The sequence below is a fragment of the Vigna angularis genome, chromosome 8 (genome assembly GCF_016808095.1).
Source record: "Vigna angularis cultivar LongXiaoDou No.4 chromosome 8, ASM1680809v1, whole genome shotgun sequence".
Taxonomy (NCBI): Eukaryota; Viridiplantae; Streptophyta; class Magnoliopsida; order Fabales; family Fabaceae; genus Vigna; species Vigna angularis.
Window position 1 is genome coordinate 30,576,116 of NC_068977.1, and position 22,517 is coordinate 30,598,632.

General features: G+C 32.4%; 2 protein-coding genes across 3 annotated transcripts; both read left to right on the forward strand.

The window, feature by feature from the left end:
• The first annotated feature begins 2,542 nt into the window (after nt 1–2,542).
• On the forward strand, nt 2,543–3,496 carry LOC108344080 (uncharacterized). The gene has a single exon (XM_017582547.1). It carries the CDS (start codon nt 2,543–2,545, stop codon nt 3,494–3,496), a length of 954 nt encoding a protein of 317 aa, XP_017438036.1.
• Nucleotides 3,497–11,790: 8,294 nt separating this feature from the next.
• LOC108345775 (uncharacterized) lies at nt 11,791–18,533 on the forward strand. 2 transcript variants are annotated; one of them, XM_052866991.1, is made up of 4 exons: nt 11,791–14,442; nt 16,325–16,541; nt 16,754–16,930; nt 18,275–18,533. In XM_052866991.1, the coding sequence occupies exons 1-2, from the start codon at nt 12,014–12,016 to the stop codon at nt 16,338–16,340; spliced, it is 2,445 nt and encodes an 814-aa protein (XP_052722951.1). In that variant the 5' UTR covers nt 11,791–12,013; the 3' UTR covers nt 16,341–16,541; nt 16,754–16,930; nt 18,275–18,533. The 2 variants fall into 2 exon arrangements, with proteins under 2 accessions (XP_052722951.1, XP_017440008.1); XM_017584519.2 differs by lacking the exon at nt 18,275–18,533 and having other exon boundaries at nt 16,754–17,142.
• Nucleotides 18,534–22,517: the final 3,984 nt, after the last annotated feature.

Here is a 22,517-nt window from a genome sequence, read left to right on the forward strand (position 1 = left end):
TTATCTTGGTTGCTTATGATTTGCAAAAGTTGAGGCATTATATGACATAAAATACTGTCAATGTTTACGAAAAAGTTCACATAAAAGAATGAATTAGAATGTGTTGTTATGCCTTTTTTTTTTTCTCTTTTAAAAGGTGAATGAGACATAACACCTGATAATACATGTAAAGTCTATGCTTAACAACCACATGCTTTAGGTTAAATCATTTCATCATCTCCTCACCAAAACCAAGTATGTCTACATACCACCTTTGACTTTTCATCTCAATCATACACTCTCTTCTTTTTTCCATATTTCATTTTCCTTTTCTATATATCAATTAATTTAACCATCAACTAATCATAATTTATATGGATAATTACATTCAAATTCTTTCATGTTTATGGTAATTAACAAATACATGTGTCATATACAATGACAATTAATTATGGTGAGGATAAGAAGAAGGCTTTGTAACTATCATTGTTCCTAGTATTTCATGATCTTTGATACAATACTGTAGAAAAGATAAAGAAATATAGAAACTGTTGGTGGTTATCACACACACTAAATGTTTCCATTATAATTAAATAAAGTCTTCAATGTTATATATATAATATAAATTCAAGTATTTTTATATTAATTTTTTATTTATTAAATATGTAAATTTTTCATAACTTATTTTTTAATTGGATGACGTGTATGTTATATTTTATTTATATGATTTTACTTGTTAAAAAACGTAATTTTTTAAATTAATATAAAATGGTATTGTGGAATGTAAGAAAAAAAAATTACATTTGATAGTATTAGTTTGCTAGATGATATATATATATGTCTGTGTATGGATGTAACACCTATTCTTAAATTTGTTCTTTTTGATTTTTGATTTCTAAAACAAATTATGTAATCCTTTTTCTTGACTTGAATAAAATATTTATAAATTTTTTATTTTATTTTTTATTTAATACATCACAATATACATACATACATATATATATATATACATATATATATATATATATATATATATTAAAAACCAATAAAAAGATAAAAATATAATAAAAAATATTAGTTAGTGTTGTATTTAAATTTGACATTTGATATTAAGATAAAAGATTGAAGAGTTGTGGTTGTATTAGTGATGGATGAAATATGTATCGAGTTACTTACAATTTTGGTTGAGTTTAAAAATTTATCAAAGTTTAAATATAAAATATTGCCTCAAGAGATTTAGGCCACCAAAAAACAAGTAGATAATATTTTTTATTTTTTATTATTTGTTAAATTAGTTCAGTTACTTTAAAAGTTTAGCATATTAATGCTTTTAATAGTCTTCATCAGAGTTATAACTTTAAGTTTTAATTGTAATTATGACTTTTTTTAGTAAACAAATATCAGTGTGCCAGTTTTTGATTAAAATTGTTTCGATTTTTTAACTTTTAAACTAAGTAAACAATATATTTGGAGACTTATTGTGGCATCTGAAATATTATTGTAAACAATATTACAACTTAAAATGTTCGTGAGTATACATGTCCTCAGAAAAAAAAATGGAAACGTGATTATACAGTGATTATACAAACAAGCAGCTAAAAATGTGATTCGTAATAAATATAAAAACTAAAATAATTAAAAATGTATAATTTGAAACTCCTCACCCTATAAATTAATAATAATTAAAAACTAATTTTACTTCATAACAATTTTATATTAATATAAATGATCTTAATTTTCTCAAACTTATCAAAACATGTTAAACAAATCGTTCAATGGCCCAAAATTCTAGGAGCCATTTTCAAAGGCTTAGTGAGAGAGAAGCTTACTCAACACCTTCAATTTTAAAATTTATAATTTCATTAGAAGATTTGATAGCTCCCCTAATAAATATGTATAAACCAAAACTCAAAAATAATTTATTAATTTATCAACTATATTCAAACTTTCTTTAACTTATATTCTTAAATATTTTTAAACATTTTGTATTTATATATTGGGATTAAAACTGATCCCTTACTGTCATAAAGACAGTAACCATTTTTGTTTTGATATGTTTTACGGTTATTTGTTTTGGTTGTTAGTTTGATAGAGCTCTATAAATAGAGCTCTCCTTTTTACATTTCAAGACATACAGAAGCACACTACTATCTGTACCAATATATTTCAAAACATCATAGAATAAGAAAAGACTGCATTTTTCTTACCTCTCTCGTTGTCCTCTTCATCTTTTCCTTCTACGCCGTCGTCAACCGCCGCCTCCACAACGACCAGTTTGCGCAGACGCCACCGCTGCCTCAGCGCCTGGCAGAACCTCCAAGAAGCTCCGTTCTCTCTCCTCTCACTCTCGTATCACACACACACACACTGATTGCGTGGTGCCCCCTGTTCATTCTAAGCCTAATCAGTAGCAAGCCATTATGGGCTGGGCCGCAGATCAAAGGAAACAGTGTTGGGCCAGTTTTAATATGGTATCAGAGCAGGTCTAGTACCTGCTCTGCTTCCGTTGCCTCTGATTCAATTCTTGGTATCTTCTTGGGCTGTTTCTTGGGTTCTCTCTCTCATGGATCAATCATCCAATCCACCCAGTTCTTACTACCTACACCCAGCTGAAGCTTCCAACCCATCCAGCCCCTACTATCTGCACCCAGGTGAGAACCCAGGTCTCACTCTCATTGCCCAGACTCTGAACGAAAATAATTACTCCTCATGGAGCAGAAGCATGAGGAGAACCTTGCTCTCCAAGAATAAAACAAAGTTTATTGATGGGTCCATAAAGAAACCCCAGAAAACTGATGCACTGTTTGATGCATGGGAAAGATGTAATGTGATGATACTGTCCTGGATAACAAAGACCCTCTCCCCACAGATTGCTGAAAGCGTCATATACGTTGAAGAGGCCAAGGAATTATGGGATGAGCTGAAAGAAAGGTTCTCCAAAGGAGACTATTTCAAGAATTCTGACTTGCTGCAGGATATACATTCTATCAAACAGGGAGAAAGGGGAGTGAGTCAATTCTTTACTGATTTGAAAATCCTATGGGAGGAGTTGGAATTTCTAAGACCCATTCCTACTTGCACATGTAAAATTCCATGTAGTTGTGATCTTTCAAGAATCTCCTTAAAATATAGGAAAATGGAACATGTAATATGTTTCTTGAAAGGGTTAAATGATTCCTACAGCACTGTTAAGACACAAATTCATTTGATGGATCCTCTACCTAATATCAATCGGGTCTTCTCTCTCATTATGCAGCAAGAGAGACAAGAGAAACATAGCTCTCTCGAGGTCAAGATTCTGGCAAACACTACTGATAAGAACAGCCAATGGAAGAGCCAAGGAAGGGGATCTGGATCTCGTGGTCAAGGTAGAGGAAGGGGTAGGAATCCTAACTATGGCAAGCAATGCTCCTTTTGCAACAAGATGAATCACACTATAGACGAGTGCTACTCTAAGCACGTATACCCTCCTTGGTACAAGAAGGGTGACAACAACCAAGACAAGAGAGCTGACTAGGGTTCTGCAAATGCCTGCCAGAATAGCACTGAACCTGAAGGAGTTCAGAGCGCACATCAATCAAACAATGGCGACATTTTCCAGTCCTTCACAGCCGAACAGATGCAGCAACTTCTCAGAATGATGGACAAAATTGATGAGCCCCCTCACAAAGTCAATCAAGTCCAGAGAAGTGACACTCAACATAAACAAGGTACCCTTTCCTGGATTATAGACACTGGTGCCACAGATCATGTGACACATGATAAAACAAATTTTGTGACTTTTTACAAAATCAAACCTATTTCTGTAAAACTGCCAAACAATACTATCCTAACTGCTGAACACGCTGGAACAGTACAATTTTCCAAAAATTTTATCATTTTTAATGTTCTCTATATCCCTGAATTTTGTTTTAATTTGATTTCTGTTCAAAGTCTCATTAAGGACCTAGATTGCAGTCTAACCTTTTCCTCTAAGACCTGCCAGATAAAGGAGAATCATACATTGAAGATGATTGGATGTGCTAATTCCTGAAAGGGCCTCTATTACCTACAAGTTTCTCCTAAATCTGATCAAAGATATACTGCTAAGACTGTTTTTTCTTTTAAAAATCTTGATGTAAACCTGTGGCACTGTAGATTAGGCCATCCAGGTGACAAGGTTATGAAATACATATCTGAGAACTTTCCCTCTGTTAAGGTTGACACTAACATTGTTTGTGACACTTGCCATTATGCTAAGCAACGAAAGCTATCTTTTCCTAAGAGTGTTTCTGCCACCACTGATTGTTTTGACATTGTGCATTGTGATATTTGGGGTTCCCTTAATACTGTTTCTGTCCATGGTCATAAATATTTCCTCACCATAGTAGATGATTACAGTAGGCACACATGGATTTTTCTGATGAACAATAAGGGTCAAACTAGAGAATTATTGCAAAATTTTGTTACTAAGATTAGGAATCAGTTTAACAAATTAATCAAAACTGTTAGATCTGATAATGGCCCTGAGTTTAGTTGTGCAGACTTCTACAACATGCATGGGATCAATCATCAAAAAAGTTGTGTTGAGACCCCGGAACAAAACTCTGTTGTTGAAAGAAAACACCAACACATTCTAAATGTGACCCGTAGTCTACTCTTTCAATCCAATCTACCTAATGTTTACTGGTCTTATGTTGTTGGCCATGCTGTTTATCTAATAAACAGGCTGCCTACTGTCATTCTTAACCACAAAACACCTCATGAACTTCTCTACAAGTTACCTCCCACCTACTTAGATCTCAAGACCTTTGGCAGCTTATGTTTTGCCTCAACTCTTGAAAATAACAGGAGTAAACTCGACCCTAGAGCTAGAAAAGGAATCTTTTTAGGATACAAATATGGTGTGAAAGGATACATCGCTTGACATAAATACCAAAGAGCTCTTTATAAGTAGAAATGTCGTTTTTCATGAGGACATTTTTCCCTACAAAGAGGTGGAAGGCAGCAGAGAAGAATATAACATTGAAAGAGACAAGGCTGATACTCTAAATGACCTCCTAAAGGACCAGTATCCCACTGGTGATGACAGACATGACAAGTTGAATGCTGCTGATCCAACAGCAGTGGAACACTCAGGAGAACAACTCTCTGATGATGAAAATAACAGTGATGATGTAGAAACCAGCCAGGAGAGTCAGAAACAGAGGAGGTCTGACAGACCCAGAAGAACTCCTACATACTTGAAAGATTATGTTCACCAGGTGAATCAATCCTCATCTATTCAAAATCGTTTTAAAACACCCTACCCTATTTCTGATATGTTATGCTGTGATAATCTTTCAAACAAACATTTGAAATACACTATGACTGTCACTGGAAACAAGGAACCCAGATCCTACAATGAAGCAAAAGCGATGAATGAATGGGTAAAGGCCATGCAGAGAGAAATTAAAGCTCTGCAAGACAATGATACATGGGTCTTGACCCAACTGCCCCCAAGGAAAAATACGATAGGCTGCAAGTGGGTGTATAAGAAGTACAAGGCTGATGGCAGCATTGAAAGGTACAAAGCTCGTTTAGTGGCTAAAGGCTATACACAGCAAGAGGGCATAGACTATCTGGACACCTTTTCCCCTGTGGCCAAACTCACCACGGTCAGATTACTTATTACTCTACACGGAGACCTTAATGAAGAGGTCTACATGGAACCATCCCCAGGATTAAGCGTATGCAGTGAAGGACAGGTTTGTAGGTTAACCAAATCATTGTATGGCTTGAAACAAGCCAGCAGGCAATGGTTTGAAAAACTTTCTTCCTTCCTGATAACTGCCAAGTTTGTCCAATCTAAGTCTGACCACTCTTTATTTACTAAGAGGACACCTACTAGCTTTACTGCCCTTCTTGTGTATGTAGATGATATTGTGTTAACAGGGAACTCTATGATGGAGATCAACCACATAAAGGAGCTTCTCCATAACAGGTTCCGAATAAAGAACCTAGGAGAACTCAAATATTTCCTAGGGCTGGAAGTAGCTAGATCTAAAAAGGGGATCCACCTATGTCAAAGGAAATATGCCTTAGATATACTGGAAGACACAGGAATGTTGGGTTGTAAGCCTTCGTCTACTCCCTTTCTTAGTGACACAAGCTCCTTATACAAATTGGACAGCTACCTGGATGATCCAGGTCCTTACAGAAGGCTGATAGGGAAGTTGTTATACCTCACAAACACAAGACTTGACCTGTGTTTTTCAGTTAATTTACTTAGTCAATTTGTTCAATCACCTACTGACTATCACTATTGGGCCATCCAACATATTCTCAGGTACATCAAATCTAAGCCCTCTGAGGGGTTGTTTTTCCCTGTTGACTCCCCTATGCAGCTAAAGGCATTTAGTGACTCAGACTGGGCCACATGTCCCAACACCAGAAGATCCACGACATGATTCTGTATCTTCCTTGGATCTTCTCTCATTTCTTGGAAATCTAAGAAGCAGAGAATTGTCTCCAGATCCTCTACTGAAGCTGAGTATAGAGCGCTTGCAGCCACTGTATGCGAGATACAGTGGCTCAGTTATCTCCTACAGGACCTTCAAATAGAAGAGTCAGGAATCCCGGCCTTGTATTGCAACAACAAGTCAACCAGGCACATAGCTCACAACCAGAGCTTTTATGAACGGACCAAGCACATTGAGCTTGACTGTCATGTTGTACGTGAGAAGGTACAGGAACAACTTCTAAACCTCCTTCCCGTGCGCTCCGACGAGCAGTTGGCTGACATCTTCACGAAGTTTCCCCATCGCGTCAGATTCAGATCGATTATTCCCAAGCTTGGACTGACAACCATCCATCGTCCAACTTGAGGGGAGGCTATTGGGATTAAAACTGATCCCTTACTGTCATAAAGACAGTAACCATTTCTATTTTGATAGGTTTTACGGTTATTTGTTTTGGTTGTTAGTGAAAGAGAAGCTTACTCATAACCTTCAATTTTAAAATTTATAATTTCATTAGAAGATTTGATAGCTCCCCTAACAAATATGTATAAACCAAAACTCAAAAATAATCTATCAATTTATCAACTATATTCAAACTTTCTTTAACTTATATTCTTAAATATTTTTAAACATTTTATATTTATAACATATTTTTATTTATATTATATTACATTATAGAGCGAAAAAAAAACATAGACACAATATATTAATAAACTAATATAAAATCTCACTTTTGTCATTAAAACAGATACAAACTTACCCCATATTAATATTCTACACAGATAACAATAGTTTTTAGTTAATTATCTCACCAAATAAACAGAGTTATTTTAATTGTGTGTGTTTCACGGGGTATAGTATAGCTAGTGTCCTACATTTTAGATGCATTTTTGTAATCACCAGTTACATTATTTTAATAATAATTTACTTATAATAGTTGTAAAGCTGACTTCATTTCTCTTTCATATTGTCGGATAATCATTTTCTTTCTATAAAAAAACTTATAAAAAAGAAACAAATGCAGGTGCTTATCAAAGTTTTGAAATTAATTCGTCTGATTCAGATTTTATATGAATTGTATAATTTATTATTCAGTCTAATTATGGAAATGTGTTAGCCTGATTTGGTCTGAATATTATATGAATTGTATGTTTTTTGATTCGATTTGGACAGTTAATTTTTCGTTCATTTATCATTTTATATTTATATGGTTTTAGTTACTTCTAATCATAGTATGTTTGGTCTAATCATGTTCATGCTGATAGTTTAGTTATGGTTACATTTTTTTTCTTTACAACGTGGCTATTTTTTTATTTGAAAAAAGAAATATAGATTACTCAATCTAATTCTATTAAGTGTCTATTTATAAGGCTTATAAGATCTAGATTTGAAATTTAAGTCAATCCTATAAAATGAAAATTATATTTATTTATGTATTATAAATTATAATAATTTTAATTAATACAATATTTTTAAACTAATCAATATATATATATATATATATATATATATATATATATATATATTAAATGTAAGACTAAATACTTATATAGATGAGTGTCACTTAGAGACTTCCTCTCATATCATAAAAATTTGGCAATAAAACTAAGAGACCTTAAATAAATGGAATTTAAATTTACGTGACCTAATCTAAAATGTCATATATCATAACTTTCAACATATATAATAATAAAAAATAACTACTAAATATAACCCTTAACTTAAACAAAATCATCACAAATATATACTTTAATAACAAAAATACCATGTCTAGAAATAAAAACCTATTGTACTAAAAACCCACTTAGTAATAAACAATATTTTTTCTTTTATTTATGGTATAAACAACATAATTTTTTATTAGCATATACATGAACATTAGTCTCGTAGTCCATAAATTAATAGTTTGAGTTAAAAACATAATTTAACTCAAAGTTGATGACATGAGACCTTTTAAATTGAAAATCATATGCAACACCTATACAAAATGATGCTATTAGATTGGAATTAGACTGAAAAATTTGAACAAGCTTTAAAAATAAAAGCTATATTTTTCCTTAACACAAAAGACATATTATCAAAACTATCAAAACAAATATTTTTTCATGCTTATGTTTTAAATTTTGAGCACAATAAAACCACGAAAGAGGTAATTTTAAATCATAAAACTATTAATCATGATGTCAAGTAAAACAATTTCTTTTTACTTCATGTAATAAACAAAATTTTTAAATTTTTGAATATGATAAAAATAATTAAATTTAAGTACTTTCTATTATTTTACAATTAACAATTTTAGTATGGTAAGATATTTTTGTAAATATTATTAGACAAAGAAGTTTAAATATGCCTATATGACATCAAATATTTTTATCAGGAAACATCATAACATATTAATTTGTAGCTATATATCAATGAGCCAAAAATTTATTTGTTGTTACTAACACAAAAAGAAATTTTACCTATAAATTTTTCAGGTATACTTTGAGAATAACTTAATTATACCAGTACAAATATATTATATAATATTATTTTTGACTTTTGCAAAGAATGTGAGTCAAGTAAAATAAAAATGATTTTTCTCTCTAAGAATGTTAGGAAAATAATCAAAACAAATAATAATAATCATATAAGAATAAAACAAAAATATAGATAATAGAAGATTCATTAAGTCAAACAAATAATAAAAAAAGTATGATAAAATTATAATTGAAAAAATAAATAGAAATAACCTGGATTGAGACACACAAAACGTTGTTCTTAGAGAGAAAACGCTTTTATTGCACAAGGCAAAACAAAAGTGTATGTCTTTCCCTCCCAAGATATAGTAACTCGTTAGATCAATTGATCACAACGAGAAGGATATCTGAACTCTATAAACATTAATATCTTAAAAGATAATATAAAGCAGAAGACTCAAAACACCTTTTATGAGTTGATTTGTTTATAAATGATATTTATAAATAAAATAAAAGCTTAAGATTCATTGTAATAAATTTGATTTTAAACTAAAATAATTTGTAGGTAAATGAAAAATTGTTTATCTATAAATAGTATTTATCTCTAAAATTAATATTATATAAACTATAAATTTATTTTAGTTATTTATTTTTTAAATTATATTAAATATTTCTAACAGATAAATCTCAAATAATCGTTTTAATAAAAATAAAACATTTTTCATATTATTATTATATTCTCTTATGAAATACTAGGATTATATTCTACCCTAAAGTAAAATAGGTTAGAATAAGAGTAAGTGATATTAGTTATCCTTTTGGCAAAAGTTAAATTTAGTGATTGATATTGGAGCGTAATTAGAGAGACAATGGAGGAACAAATGAAATAAGAAGACGACAAAAGTAAAACAAGTAGCTTAATAATTGAAGTTAACCCTAAAATTTTAAGTGCTTTTCTTTTTGTTAGGGTGAAAGTGATTTGAGAAAAACTATGAACCATAAAAATCTGGTTCTGATGTTACTCTAGGATCCTGTTGAAATGGAGTCTAATGTCTCTCCATTAATAAAACCAATCAAAATCACCATATCAATGCCATCAACCTCTTCTTCTTTCTTGGATTTTAGTTAATTCTTCATTTATCATCAAAATCATTCAACCCTTTGTTCCTTTTCTCTTCAATTTAAACTCTATTTTTCAATTTAAAATTATCCACTCTAAAATATATAACATTTAACCACTTTTTTCAAAAGCTAAAACAATCAATTTTCTTAAAAAAACAAAAAATAAAATCTAAAGTTTTTTTTTCTGATTTTTTTTATATTTTAAAGTGTACTGTATGATCGTTGGATCAGTTATAGACGAATGATCAATCATTAGTAAGATGATTGAATAGATCATTATCAGGATTGAACAATCGTATAACCTGATCAAATGATTGTATAGTCTTATCTTCTGATTAATTGTTAAGACAATTAATTTTAATATTAAGCAACTTAAGGTAAAATATGATTATCAACAATTGAATCATAATTAATAAAAATCTATTTCAAAATTTATAAATGTAAGTTTGTATTAAGAAGATAGATGATTGCATTTACTATATCATTAATATCTAAATTATTAAATATTAAGATGACTTTGACATCATAATATCTTTTACATATATATCTTTTAAACAGTTTGAAAGAATGACAAAAAAGACTTAAAGTAGAAAATATCTTTTAGACTCTTTAGATGATTTTTTAGATGTTAGACCATTAATATTGAATATAAAATATTAACTTCGACCTCATATTTTATGGATAGAGTTACAATTATGATGAGTTTGAGTGACTACTTGCATTTTTATAAAACATTCCCTTAAATAAAAACTAAGTAACTTAAAAATATTCGTCATAGATATATAGTATAGTAAATGAAATCCTTTGTAGCACTTTTCAGAAACTCAACTATCTTATTAAAAAAAAGTAAAGAACCCAACTTTTATGAATTGAATTAGGCTTTATTGGTACAATTATTTCTGTCTCCTCTTTTTTAACGATTTCATTTATATCTACATTTCAAAATTACTCTTTTAAAATCTAAAGGGATAGCAAAGTTTTTTTTTTCCAATTTAGTTAAAACGTAGTTTTAATTAGAAAAATAGGCGCATATCTTTATTGAATATTATTTGAAAAAAGTCCAAAAAATTTAGCTGTAAATTATTTGTAAGTACAGTCAACTATATTTTTCTCCTATAACAAATGCTTAACTTACATGTTCTTATCACTAAAGAATAAATATATATTAAACTAACCATATTTTAATGCAAATAACTTTTTATTATTTGTTTCCTTGTATATTGATTTAACATCTATTATCAATTTGGTGACCTTGTTCAAAGCTAAAGTAAATATTTTAGGTAGAATTTTAAAGTATATGATAATAAATTTAATAAAACGTCACTCTACCTACTAAAATACTACGACTAATAATAGGATGTTTATGTTAATTGTCGGTAACATTAAACAAACACAAAATATCATTAAACTACAACTGCTGTTCATCTTTCCGACGTATATTTAACAAAAATGTAACTTAACTTATATTTTCTCATACACCATCTTTATTTTTATTTTTTTGAGAAAATCTTATTCATAACGTAAATGATAAAACTTAAGAAGAATGGTAAAATATACATTATAAAACAAAAGAAAATAATAAAAATTTATATTTTAAAATTACAAAAATATAATTAAAACGTCAGAATTGAAGGTATTAAGTGCTTGTATAACATTTTGTGATGACATTATAGTATGTGTACTACCATATGAGACATAGTATTAAGAAAAAGAAGAAATCCATAAACAAAGAACAAGTTGATGTTTTGTTTTTTCAGAAAAACTATACTCAATACAAAATTGGTTGACTCACCCTTCTCTCTCTCTCTCTCTCTTTCTCCCTCTCTCTCTGTTCTCCATTCTCTGGTTCCTGTTGAGTAGCTCCACTCTATATGCACCTTCTACTCCTTTTTCGCTCAGTTACTCTCTTCCTTCATATCTCTTTCTACACCTTCTTCACATCCTACTCTTTATTCTGCAACCCTATATGGCTAAATGCCCCAAAACGACACCCACTCCCACCAAAACGGTGAAACCACCGTCACCACCCCACTACACCCTCCACTTCTGACGCTCCACCTTCAAGCCATGACCTCAACCACCTCAACCTCCACCGACCCCCTCCCATCAGACGACGGCGCGGCGGCCGTCAGGGCTGTCAACAAACGGTTCGAGGGGCTCCTCACTGTCCGGACCAAGGCTATCAAAGGCAAGGGAGCCTGGTACTGGGCACACCTCGAGCCCATACTCGTTCCACACCCAGACACCGGCCTCCCGAAATCAGTGAAACTCAAATGCTCCCTCTGCGACTCTCTCTTCTCCGCTTCAAACCCTTCAAGAACAGCTTCCGAACACTTAAAGCGTGGAACTTGCTCCAACTTCAGCTCCGGGTTGAGACCCGGTTCGGTCCCTTCTCCCCTCCCCATTTCCTCCATCACTCCCGGTTCGAACCGCAAAAGGGGTTCGCCTCAAATGGGTGCCACGTCACCCTCTTCTTATCAAAATCACTCCTTGGCCTTGGTCGAGTCTTCCCGCTTCGACATGGGGTACACCCCGATGCAGAACAGTAACAACAACAGCAATAGTAATAATAATAATAACAACAACATTATGCTCTTGCAGCATCACGGGCAGAGCCAACAGCATTTAATGTTGTCTGGTGGGAAGGATGATTTGTGTGCTTTGGCCATGTTTGAGGACAGTGTGAAGAAGTTGAAGAGTCCCAAGACTTCTCCTGGTCCTGCTTTGAACAAGGACCAGGTGAATTCTGCTTTGGACTTGCTCTTCGATTGGTTCTATGAGACTTGTGGTTCTGTGTCCTTGTCTAGTCTGGAACATAGAAAGTTTCAGGCTTTTTTGGGCCAGGTTGGGTTGCCCGCCAATTTGAGGAGGGAGGTTTCTGGGGGGAGGCTTGATGCTAGGTTCGGGGAGGCCAAGGCTGAGTCCGAGGCTAGGATTAGGGACGCCATGTTTTTTCAGTTGGCGAGTGATGGGTGGAAAAGTGGGGGTTTGTTTAACTTTAACTCGTGTTGTGGTGGGGGGGAGAGTTTGGTGAAGTTTGTGGTGAATCTCCCCAATGGGAGTAGTGTGTTTCAGAAGGCTGTGTTCACTGGTGGAGTGGAGAATTCTAAGTATGCCGAGGAGGTTTTGTGGGAGATGGTTACTGCTGTTACTGGGAGTGTTGTCCACAGGTGTGTGGGGATTGTCGCAGATAAGTTCAAGGCGAAGGCGTTGAGGAACTTGGAAGCGCAGCACCATTGGATGGTGAACACTTCCTGCCAGCTTCAGGGGTTGGTTAGCTTGATCAAGGATTTTAACCGCGAGTTGCCGCTTTTCAGGTCTGTGATTGAGAATTGCTTGAAGGTTGCGAATTTTATGAACAGTGAGTCGCAGGTGAGGAGTCTTTTCCTCAAGTGCAGGGTGCAAGAGATGGATTGTGGCGGCCTAATTCGCGTGCCTTCACCCAAATGTGATCCGTTGAAGAATTTTCAACTGGTGTTTCCTATGTTGGAGGACATTTTGAGCTGTGCCAGAGTGATTCAGATGGTTGTGATGGAGGATGGGTTTAAGGTGATGTGTATGGAAGATACGCTAGTGAGGGAGGTTGCAGGGATGGTGCAGAATGAGGGGTTTTGGAACGAGTTGGAGGCGGTTTATTCACTTGTGAAGCTTGTTAGAGGGATGGTGCATGATGTCGAGGCTGAGAGGCCATTGATGGGTAGGTGCTTGCCTCTTTGGGAGGAGCTGAGGAGCAAGGTGAAAGAGTGGTGTGGGAAGTTCAACATTGTGGAAGGACCTGTGGAGAAGATAGTTGAGAAGAGGTTTAGGAAGAATTATCATCCTGCTTGGGCAGCAGCGTTTATACTTGATCCACTTTACTTGATTAAGGATGCAAGTGGAAAGTATCTTCCTCCTTATAAGTGTTTGACGCGAGAACAGGAGAAGGATGTGGACAAGTTACTGACGAGGCTGGCTTCGCGAGAAGAGGCTCATGTTGTGTTGATGGAGCTAATGAAATGGAGGTCAGATGGTCTTGATCCGCTTTATGCACAGGCTGTTCAGATGAAGCAGAGGGATCCGGTGACAGGGAAGATGAAAGTTGCAAATCCACTGAGTAGTAGACTTGTGTGGGAAACATGTTTGAGTGAGTTTAAATCCTTGGGGAAGATTGCAGTGAGGCTTATTTTTCAGCACGCGACTTCATGTGGGTTTAAGAGTAATTGGTCTTTTATGAGGAAATTTTCAGCTAATAAACAGTCAAGAGTTGCCTTGGAAAGGGCTCAGAAAATGATTTACATTGCAGCTCATGCCAAGCTTGAAAGGAGAGACTTTTCCAGTGAGGAAGAGAAGGATGCAGAGCTGTTTGCCATGTCTGGTAGTGAGGATGGCATGCTGGCTGAAGTTTATGCTGATGCTCCCTTAGTGTAATGTGCTTTTTTTCAACTCTTATAGAATTGTGTAATTTTAGGATTTATCAGATTCTTTCTACAACTCTTCTATTATTCCCTTACATCTAGTTGAAAATTTTTCATGACTTTGGGGTTGAAACAGAAGGAATATTAGAAGGGACCAAAAAAAGCATGTTGTTAGTGACCGTGTTATGATCAGCTTTGATTCTAATGAATCATCAATCTTTTTTCCAGTAATTATTTTGTACTTTTAGGGTTTGTAAAGGAGGAGGTCTTGCTCTTTTATCAGCATAACAACAATCCAGGAAAGGAGCAAGACGAATGTCATGTCCCAAAAATTTTGCTAGTTATTTTGTAATGAGAATGATTATTGAATCCTAATTCTAATATCATTCTACAACTTAAAAAGATGCGCTTCATTAACGAATGTGTAAAGTTTGCCTTAATGAAAAACACCTTGTTTACAAACTTCCTCTCATGTGAAAAACTCCTAATTCCTCTTCTACTTGTTCTTCCGCTTCATTTTCTGCTGGTCAAGTACTGGACTAGAAGCATTTTTCATTCTCATGGAACTAGCTTCAGGATATGATTAATTTCTTTATTAATTTCATCATTTAACTATTGACATTGATATGATATAAAGCACTCATGCAAAATCTTTAAAAATTCAAAAGCAAACTGAATTTTATGGTCTGTATGAAAAATTATTAAAAAACAAGAGGAAAGCCTATATCTAGAGCAAAGTTTTTGTTTTCTCAACGAAAACAACGTTTATATATGACATCATGGGGTGTCATTAACGTGTTTTCTTCACCTGAAGGGGGAAAAAGACACTACAAATAGTCCATGGAATTTTGATTATATATCTCAATTGATAGTTCATGTCTTGATATGCCATAACACAATACATAGTCTATAGATTCAGCTTGCCACACCAATTTGTGTGATTGAATAGAATAGGATGAATTATCATACTGTTTGACCACCTGATTTCCATCACATCCAAAGACTTTAATGCTCCAGTTTAGTTCTAAACTGAGTTGACCAAAGAACAAAAGGTGTCTCACTGCTTTCTGCAAACTGCCTGATGTAGAAGTTTCAGTTTCTCGTAGGGTCTAGCAAGATAAAGAGTTTCCCTTCATGTTTCCTGATTTTTAAAACCACTTTGGCGTGGACCATATAGTTGTTGGACTTATCCCAACTACTCTTATTTTGTGTGTTCTAGTAACAAAGAAAATAACATAATTCTCAATTATATCTTATCAATTGGCATTAACCATTAAGGTCCATCATGCTGTTACAAACCAGTGAGCCACTAACTGAGCACAGTTAGTTCACTTTCAAGTAAATTTCAACTTCCAAGCTGTAAGGACAGCATTTCTATTCTAACGGTATATGTTGTTCCTTGGTCTCTCTCTTTCATAGGGCAATTGATGCATGTGAGAGCCTTTAGAGGAAAGTGGAAACATATATTTGGCCGTTATTTGGCCTCACCTTTGAAAACTGATTCAATTTTTGGCGTCTTCTGTTCTCATATCACTGCACAAAATTGTCACAAGTCAGGCCCCTTAATCTAATTTATATTATTTTCATGAGTGGAAAGAGAAAACATGGCTGAGGCTATCTCCACATCTGTTCCTAGTCATGTTTCACCACAACTAGAGACCGCATCCGCATGGTTAGTCATCACAAAAATGGGAGCACTATAATACCATACCAAATTAATAACAAAAAGTATCTGATGACATTTATGATGTTTCTTCATGATGGAGGCAATCTCAAATGATATGGTGTGTCCTCCTGCCACTAGATGCTCTCATGAATAGGGAGTTAAGTTGCTAGAAATGTTACACTTAAATAGGAGTTTCCCAGAATTTGAATGTTACTTTTTGTGCAGAGTTGGAATGGCTTGAAGCAGTAGTAGGGTGGCAAAGCCAACATGGTTTTAACGTTTGTCAACCTCGGAAGAAGATAAGAATCTTTGTATCCGTAGAAGCATTTCTCATAGATAATCTGGCATATCTCCTGGTGTGTTTGTTTACTACAAAATGATTAGGCCCACAATGGAGAGTGGATATCCATGTCAAAGGGTGTCATGGTCAAAGGAGAGTGAGGTATGAGTGGCCTTCCTTCACATCAATCCACACACTGTTTCTCTCCCTATATATATATTATGTTTGTGAATATTATTATTGTTTTTGTTTAGCAAATGTCCCACAAGCTTTGGTAACTTTCCTTTTGAAACATTTATTTTTGTGATAATTTATTTGTTAATGGGGCCTTGTTTTCCATGTTTATCTCAATGTTGAAAATTGGAATTTTGCAGAATTAACCGTTTAGGTTGCCATGATTGCTAAAAAGGCCTGGAAAAAAGGTTGAAACAAGGAGTGTGGCCTAAAAAAATGGAAAAGGAAGAGACCTGTCGGTATGAGAAGTTACATGATATGGTTGAGAGGGTTATTGCAATATGCAGACTAAATTTTATTGGAGCCATGAACAGAAGGTTGGTGATTCAAGGGTTCTGGTGGTGATGAAATTGCATATCATTTTTCACCCTTCTTGTCAGTCACATGCACATGACACCCTTTTTGTTGTTTTTGTTGTCATCATACTATAAATTTCATAATAAAATTATGCAACTGAAATCTGAGATACTGTCAACCTGATGCAAGCACAACAGTTTCCTAGTCAATAATTAATACAACTTCTGCCTCTATTCCGTGCAAATAGAACTTCTGCAGATCATGGAATTCTGACATCTAAGTTGGGTAAAATTTGTTTTAACAGTATTTATTTTGATATAATTGATTTTTGAACCACTAAAATGTATATTCACATTAATCTTCACTATAGATTTTATATCAGAACGGTTGTACAGTGAGTGGAATTTATTCTTAGTGTAAATCAAAGATGCTCAAATCCATATAAGAAATAAATAAATTGGTATGTTAAGCAATTTCTCTACAATAGATTTTTTAGTACCAAGGCAATCTCTTGCTTATATATATATATATATATATATATATATATACACATCAAATGACAATTTTGAAAACGCTTGACTAGCATGAGAAATAAAAAGCCACTAAATCTTATTTAAAAAATAAAAATTTTAAAAAAGTGTAAATGATTTTGTAAGTTGTCATTTACTATAAATTTATATCTTTATATGGTTGTACGGTGTAATAATAATAGTAAACATAATTCGAAGAGAAATTATTGTATCAGTACAGAATTTATATGCATAATGAAGTAAAAGTTGAAGATGCATTAAAACGATAATAACCAAAGACAGCAGAATTGGTACTGAAGTTATTTTAAACCTGTGATTGGTTATGTTCATAGATACTGCTGCTACATGAACGACGACTCTAGTACTATATTCCATAATAAATCATGCCACAATGTGTCCTTTTACTGCACGTACAACAGCTTGAAACTAGCATCAATATAGCCACCCCTTTTATCTACTAACTTTTCTCCATCCTTTTTCATCATGAACCTATTCTCTTACATGTTATGAAGTAGTACCTCTCAAAAAGCCTCAACCATTTAACTCATTTTAGACTGTATATTTAACTGCACTCAATTATATACTGAGTTCACTGTTTTTGCATTGTAGCATACTGGTAATTTTTACTGATATGTATATGTTTAATTTAAGTATCTTCACCCACCTCAAGGGAAGAAATAATGAAAGTTTCTGTAGCTCCTTAATGACTGACTAAAAGTCAAACATGGTTGTAAATGAAAAAGTTATGTGGCTGGCTGAACTCATTAGTAGTGCAGGGTGCTGTGTTGCTGATTTCTTCAGAACTGATTTATCTTTCTACTCAATTTGGTGTAGTGACAGTGGATCATGTCGGCAATGGCAAGCAATTCTGACTGCTGACCAACTAAAAGGAAAAGACCCTTTTTTTATTTTCTCTTTTTCTTTTTAATTTATATTTTTTTCCCTTTTGCTTGATGTATGGTATAATTTCATTTTTCATTCCAGTCTGGTTGTTCTTGTATAGGAGAGGAGGATGTTATGATTGGCATAGGACAAAGCCATCTTTTTACAAGAATCTTGACACTTTCAATGTTCCCCCATGATTAATCTTTCTTTTTAATGTCTCTCTCCTTTTACATCCCACTAAACAAAACCCAAAGATACATTCTTTTTACCTGATAATTTATGTTATGGACTTGCATTTTCATTCATCAATCTTATTGATTCATTAACATAGGAATTAACATAGGAATTAAGAAAGAGTTCTAGTTCTTCCCCTTACCATGATACATCTCCTGGTTCTGAGAGTAACAAAACAATATTCCCTTTCTTCTGTAACCCAAAACAGTGTGAACTTTATCAATATCTGAACATATGTAAATGAATAAAAAGTACATGTAAAGTTTTCCATATGGTAAAGATGATGTAAAATTTTAACAAGAAAAGATTCATCCTCATCTTGATCAAAGATTGAAATAAATAGCTAATGGTTTAACTTTTACTACCTTGGATTAGGTGATTTAATATTCTGATTTTGCAAATACACTGTTGTTCTCACAGAAAAGTGTAAACCCTAATCTGAGAAGGAATATTTTGGAGGTGATTTGAGAAACAGTTGATATTCCCTCCTTTGCCTTGTTGATTGTCTTTTTGATGCCAATCAGCTAACTAACCATGTAAAGTTTAACCTTTGGTAGTATTTTGGTAGATTTGAAATTTGGAGACTGTGATGATGACAATGATTACATGTTAATCAATTCTTCTCCTATGAAAATGTGGACTGTGCAACAATGATTACACATTAATCAATTCATCTTCCATATCTCAAAATCTTGACCCTTGGATTCAAGATCCATGGCTTTGCTTGCTACATACCAACTTGCCCTACCAACCCCATACACAAGGTAGTAGAAACAATTTGTGTAATAATGTAAAGCACATATTATTCCTTGTTTTTTAGGGCAAAGCAATCATAACAATGTTATAGACATGTTGGTAGAATAGAAAAGAGGACAACAAAAACCACATATTATCAATACTTGAGGGTGGAGTTACCATAGTATTATTTACAACTCTATTCTATAATAGTAAAGTTAAAAGAAAATATAAATTTATATTTATTTTAATTTGTAATATTATAGATAAACTCTTATTTTATGTTTGTTTTTAGCTAAAAGGGTTTAACCTAAAGTTAATTTACATTTAAAAAGTGATTAAGTAGTGGATCACGTGAGCACACACCTATGACCTTCTAGGTATTTCTCTTTAGGTTAGGTTTTTCTTTTTATTTGGATTTTTCTGTTTTGCCATATTTCTGACAAAAGAGTATTTCATGGTCTTAAAATTCCATGTTTCGTTATTTCAATAAAAAGAGTGTAAACCACTTAATTAGACTGAATTTAGTGGGAAGAAAAAATGACCCAAGTAATTGAAATATTTTGTTGGTCGAACTATATTTATTTTTTGAGATAAATTTTATTAAATATTAAAAGGGGCAACATGTATTCAAGAAAGAAAAAGAAAAACACTATTTTTATAGTCTAAATAGATAATCAAGTTTGATGTTTTCTCAATTCAAATTGGAATGATGAATTGACCAAAGTCGATTTTTTTCATAAAACGTGTTGGGTTTAATTTGGTTGGTAGTCAATTCAAACTCACTTGCACTCTCAAATCAAATTTTGAATTATGTTGAAAGTTCAAATTTGAAATCATGTATAATTTTTATGTCTTTGAACTACAAGAGATACTATTCATTCAAAGTAAAGTTACTTATATACTCTTTACTATTTATTATATATACAACTAATTCAACTTTCTACTTTTTAATTTACTTTTTTTTTCTACCACACATTCATTCCAAAATCAAAGCATACTTGTTTTTATGATATAATTTGTTTAGTTAAATATAAAAATATCAAGTTTAAATGAATTGAAGAATGAAATTGGATTCTTAATAGTTGAAAGATTGAACATGGATTATCAAATTTTCTATCAAAGGTTTGTTATTTTAATAAGGACTCTCTAAAAGCCATTTTTCTTTCCTTTATGCAATTGCAAAGGATTCATTGAAACTTCAAACCAAGATTCATCTCACGTGACTTAGTATTATATTTGTTTAGATAAAAATTCACCCTTTCTTTAATAGAGTTGTTGAATAGTTCAACAGCAGTGATGAACATGAATCCAGCAGCTAATTTTCATTAGGAAATCAAAGATGAAAAAATATCAGAAAAATCTGAGGCTCAGATTGAAAGTGGGATTGGAGATATTTTTTATTCTATTTGGGTTTTGTTTTCTCCTTGATTATGTATGGTTTCAAAGAGTTCAAGTATCAATTTCAACCAATGCTTTGTAAGAAACACCAGTAACATCATATTCATGCAAATTGCAAATGTTTAGTGGAGAGGTGTTTGTCCATATTGGACACACACTAATTCACACCCAAACATTCAGTAAAATCTAAATACACCATCAGAAGAAGTATTGCTTTATCTTTTGCTAATTGCAATTAAATCAATTAACCAATTCCTTTAATCATAATCACTTTTTTTTAACTAGTTTTAATATACCAAATAATTTCATATCGTTTAGGAGTCAATGTGTCAGTTTAAATATTTATGGGTTAAATATGTTTTTAGTCTCTTAACTTAGAGTGAAAACTAAAATCAATCTCTCTTCAAAATTTTTGACAAAGTTTAGTCTCTCAATTTTAGAAATGTATGAATTTAATTCCTTTTACCAAATTTTGTTAAGTTTATTTAACGTGTCAAATGCATTTCATGATAGCATTTGAATTATTTATACTGTTTGACACATTTTTTTCAATGTTAGTTGAAAAAAGCGTTTGAAACTTTAAATAAACTTTAACAAAATTTGGTTAAAGGACTAAATTGACGCAGTTATAAAAATAAGAGACTAAATTAATTTAGAATTTTGAAGAGAGACTAATTTTAATTTTTACTGAAAATTAAAAAATAAAAAACATATTTAATCAAATATTTTTTCTTTTAATTCTCAAATGTCTTTTATAGATAAAATTGTGACGAAATTTTAAATTTTAAAACGATATTATTGTGGTAAATATTGAAAATGTTATATAAAAGAAGTGTATGAGATGAGTGTTAATTAAGCTAAGGTTGAAGGATAATGGAGATGTTATATATATGAAGAAGTGATACATACCATGTTAAAATAGACATTTACCACAGTTGTTGCATTTGTGCATACACTTGTTGGGCATGAAACTTTAAGTACAAGCCATTATGTGCTATTTTGTATCACATGGTGTGTTACTTTTGCAGCTCCCACTTCAAGATTGACCCTACAAACTTTGCCCAAACAAATCTCCTCTGCTTCAGATTTCTTTCTTTTCTCATTCTCTCTTCACTGTTCTTCCCACCAATCTATGGCATAATTGGCTCTTCTATCACTGGCCCCAATTCAAATAATAATAATAATTATATCAATAATTATTATTATTGTATGCTATTATTATCCTATTACCATCAAAACCCTTATAGAATTTCCATTCATTAGAGATGGGTCCTAGCATTATTAGACAATACACATTAGACAACGACTAATACACATAAATATCATTTATTATTAATATAAAGAGAACTGAGAGCTAACTAAATAAGATACTATTGTTATATTTAAAATTAAAAATGTATAATATGGTTTTGATGTAAAGTTCCTTAAAATAATATAATGAAGTCAATCATCACATTTAAATTTAAGTTTGAATATCCAAAAAAAATAACTTAAAAAAAAGTATAATTTAAACACAATTTTTTTCTAACCTTAAAGAAACAAAATCATATTGAAAAACTTTTAAAATAGACAATAATTCAAATACAATAATTGACACTAAAAAATATAATTTCAATCATTTTAATTTTTCTTAAAACACTCACCTATATATATAAAAGTAATAATAAGATAACACACTTTTACATTCATTTGACACACAATGTAAGAGTAAAATGGTAATAAAAAAATAATTTTTTGTATTTTTTTTAAGAAAGAAAATTGTTTCTGCTGAAATGGGACGAGGATAACCGTATGTACTCCGACGTTCAAGTCAGAATCTTTA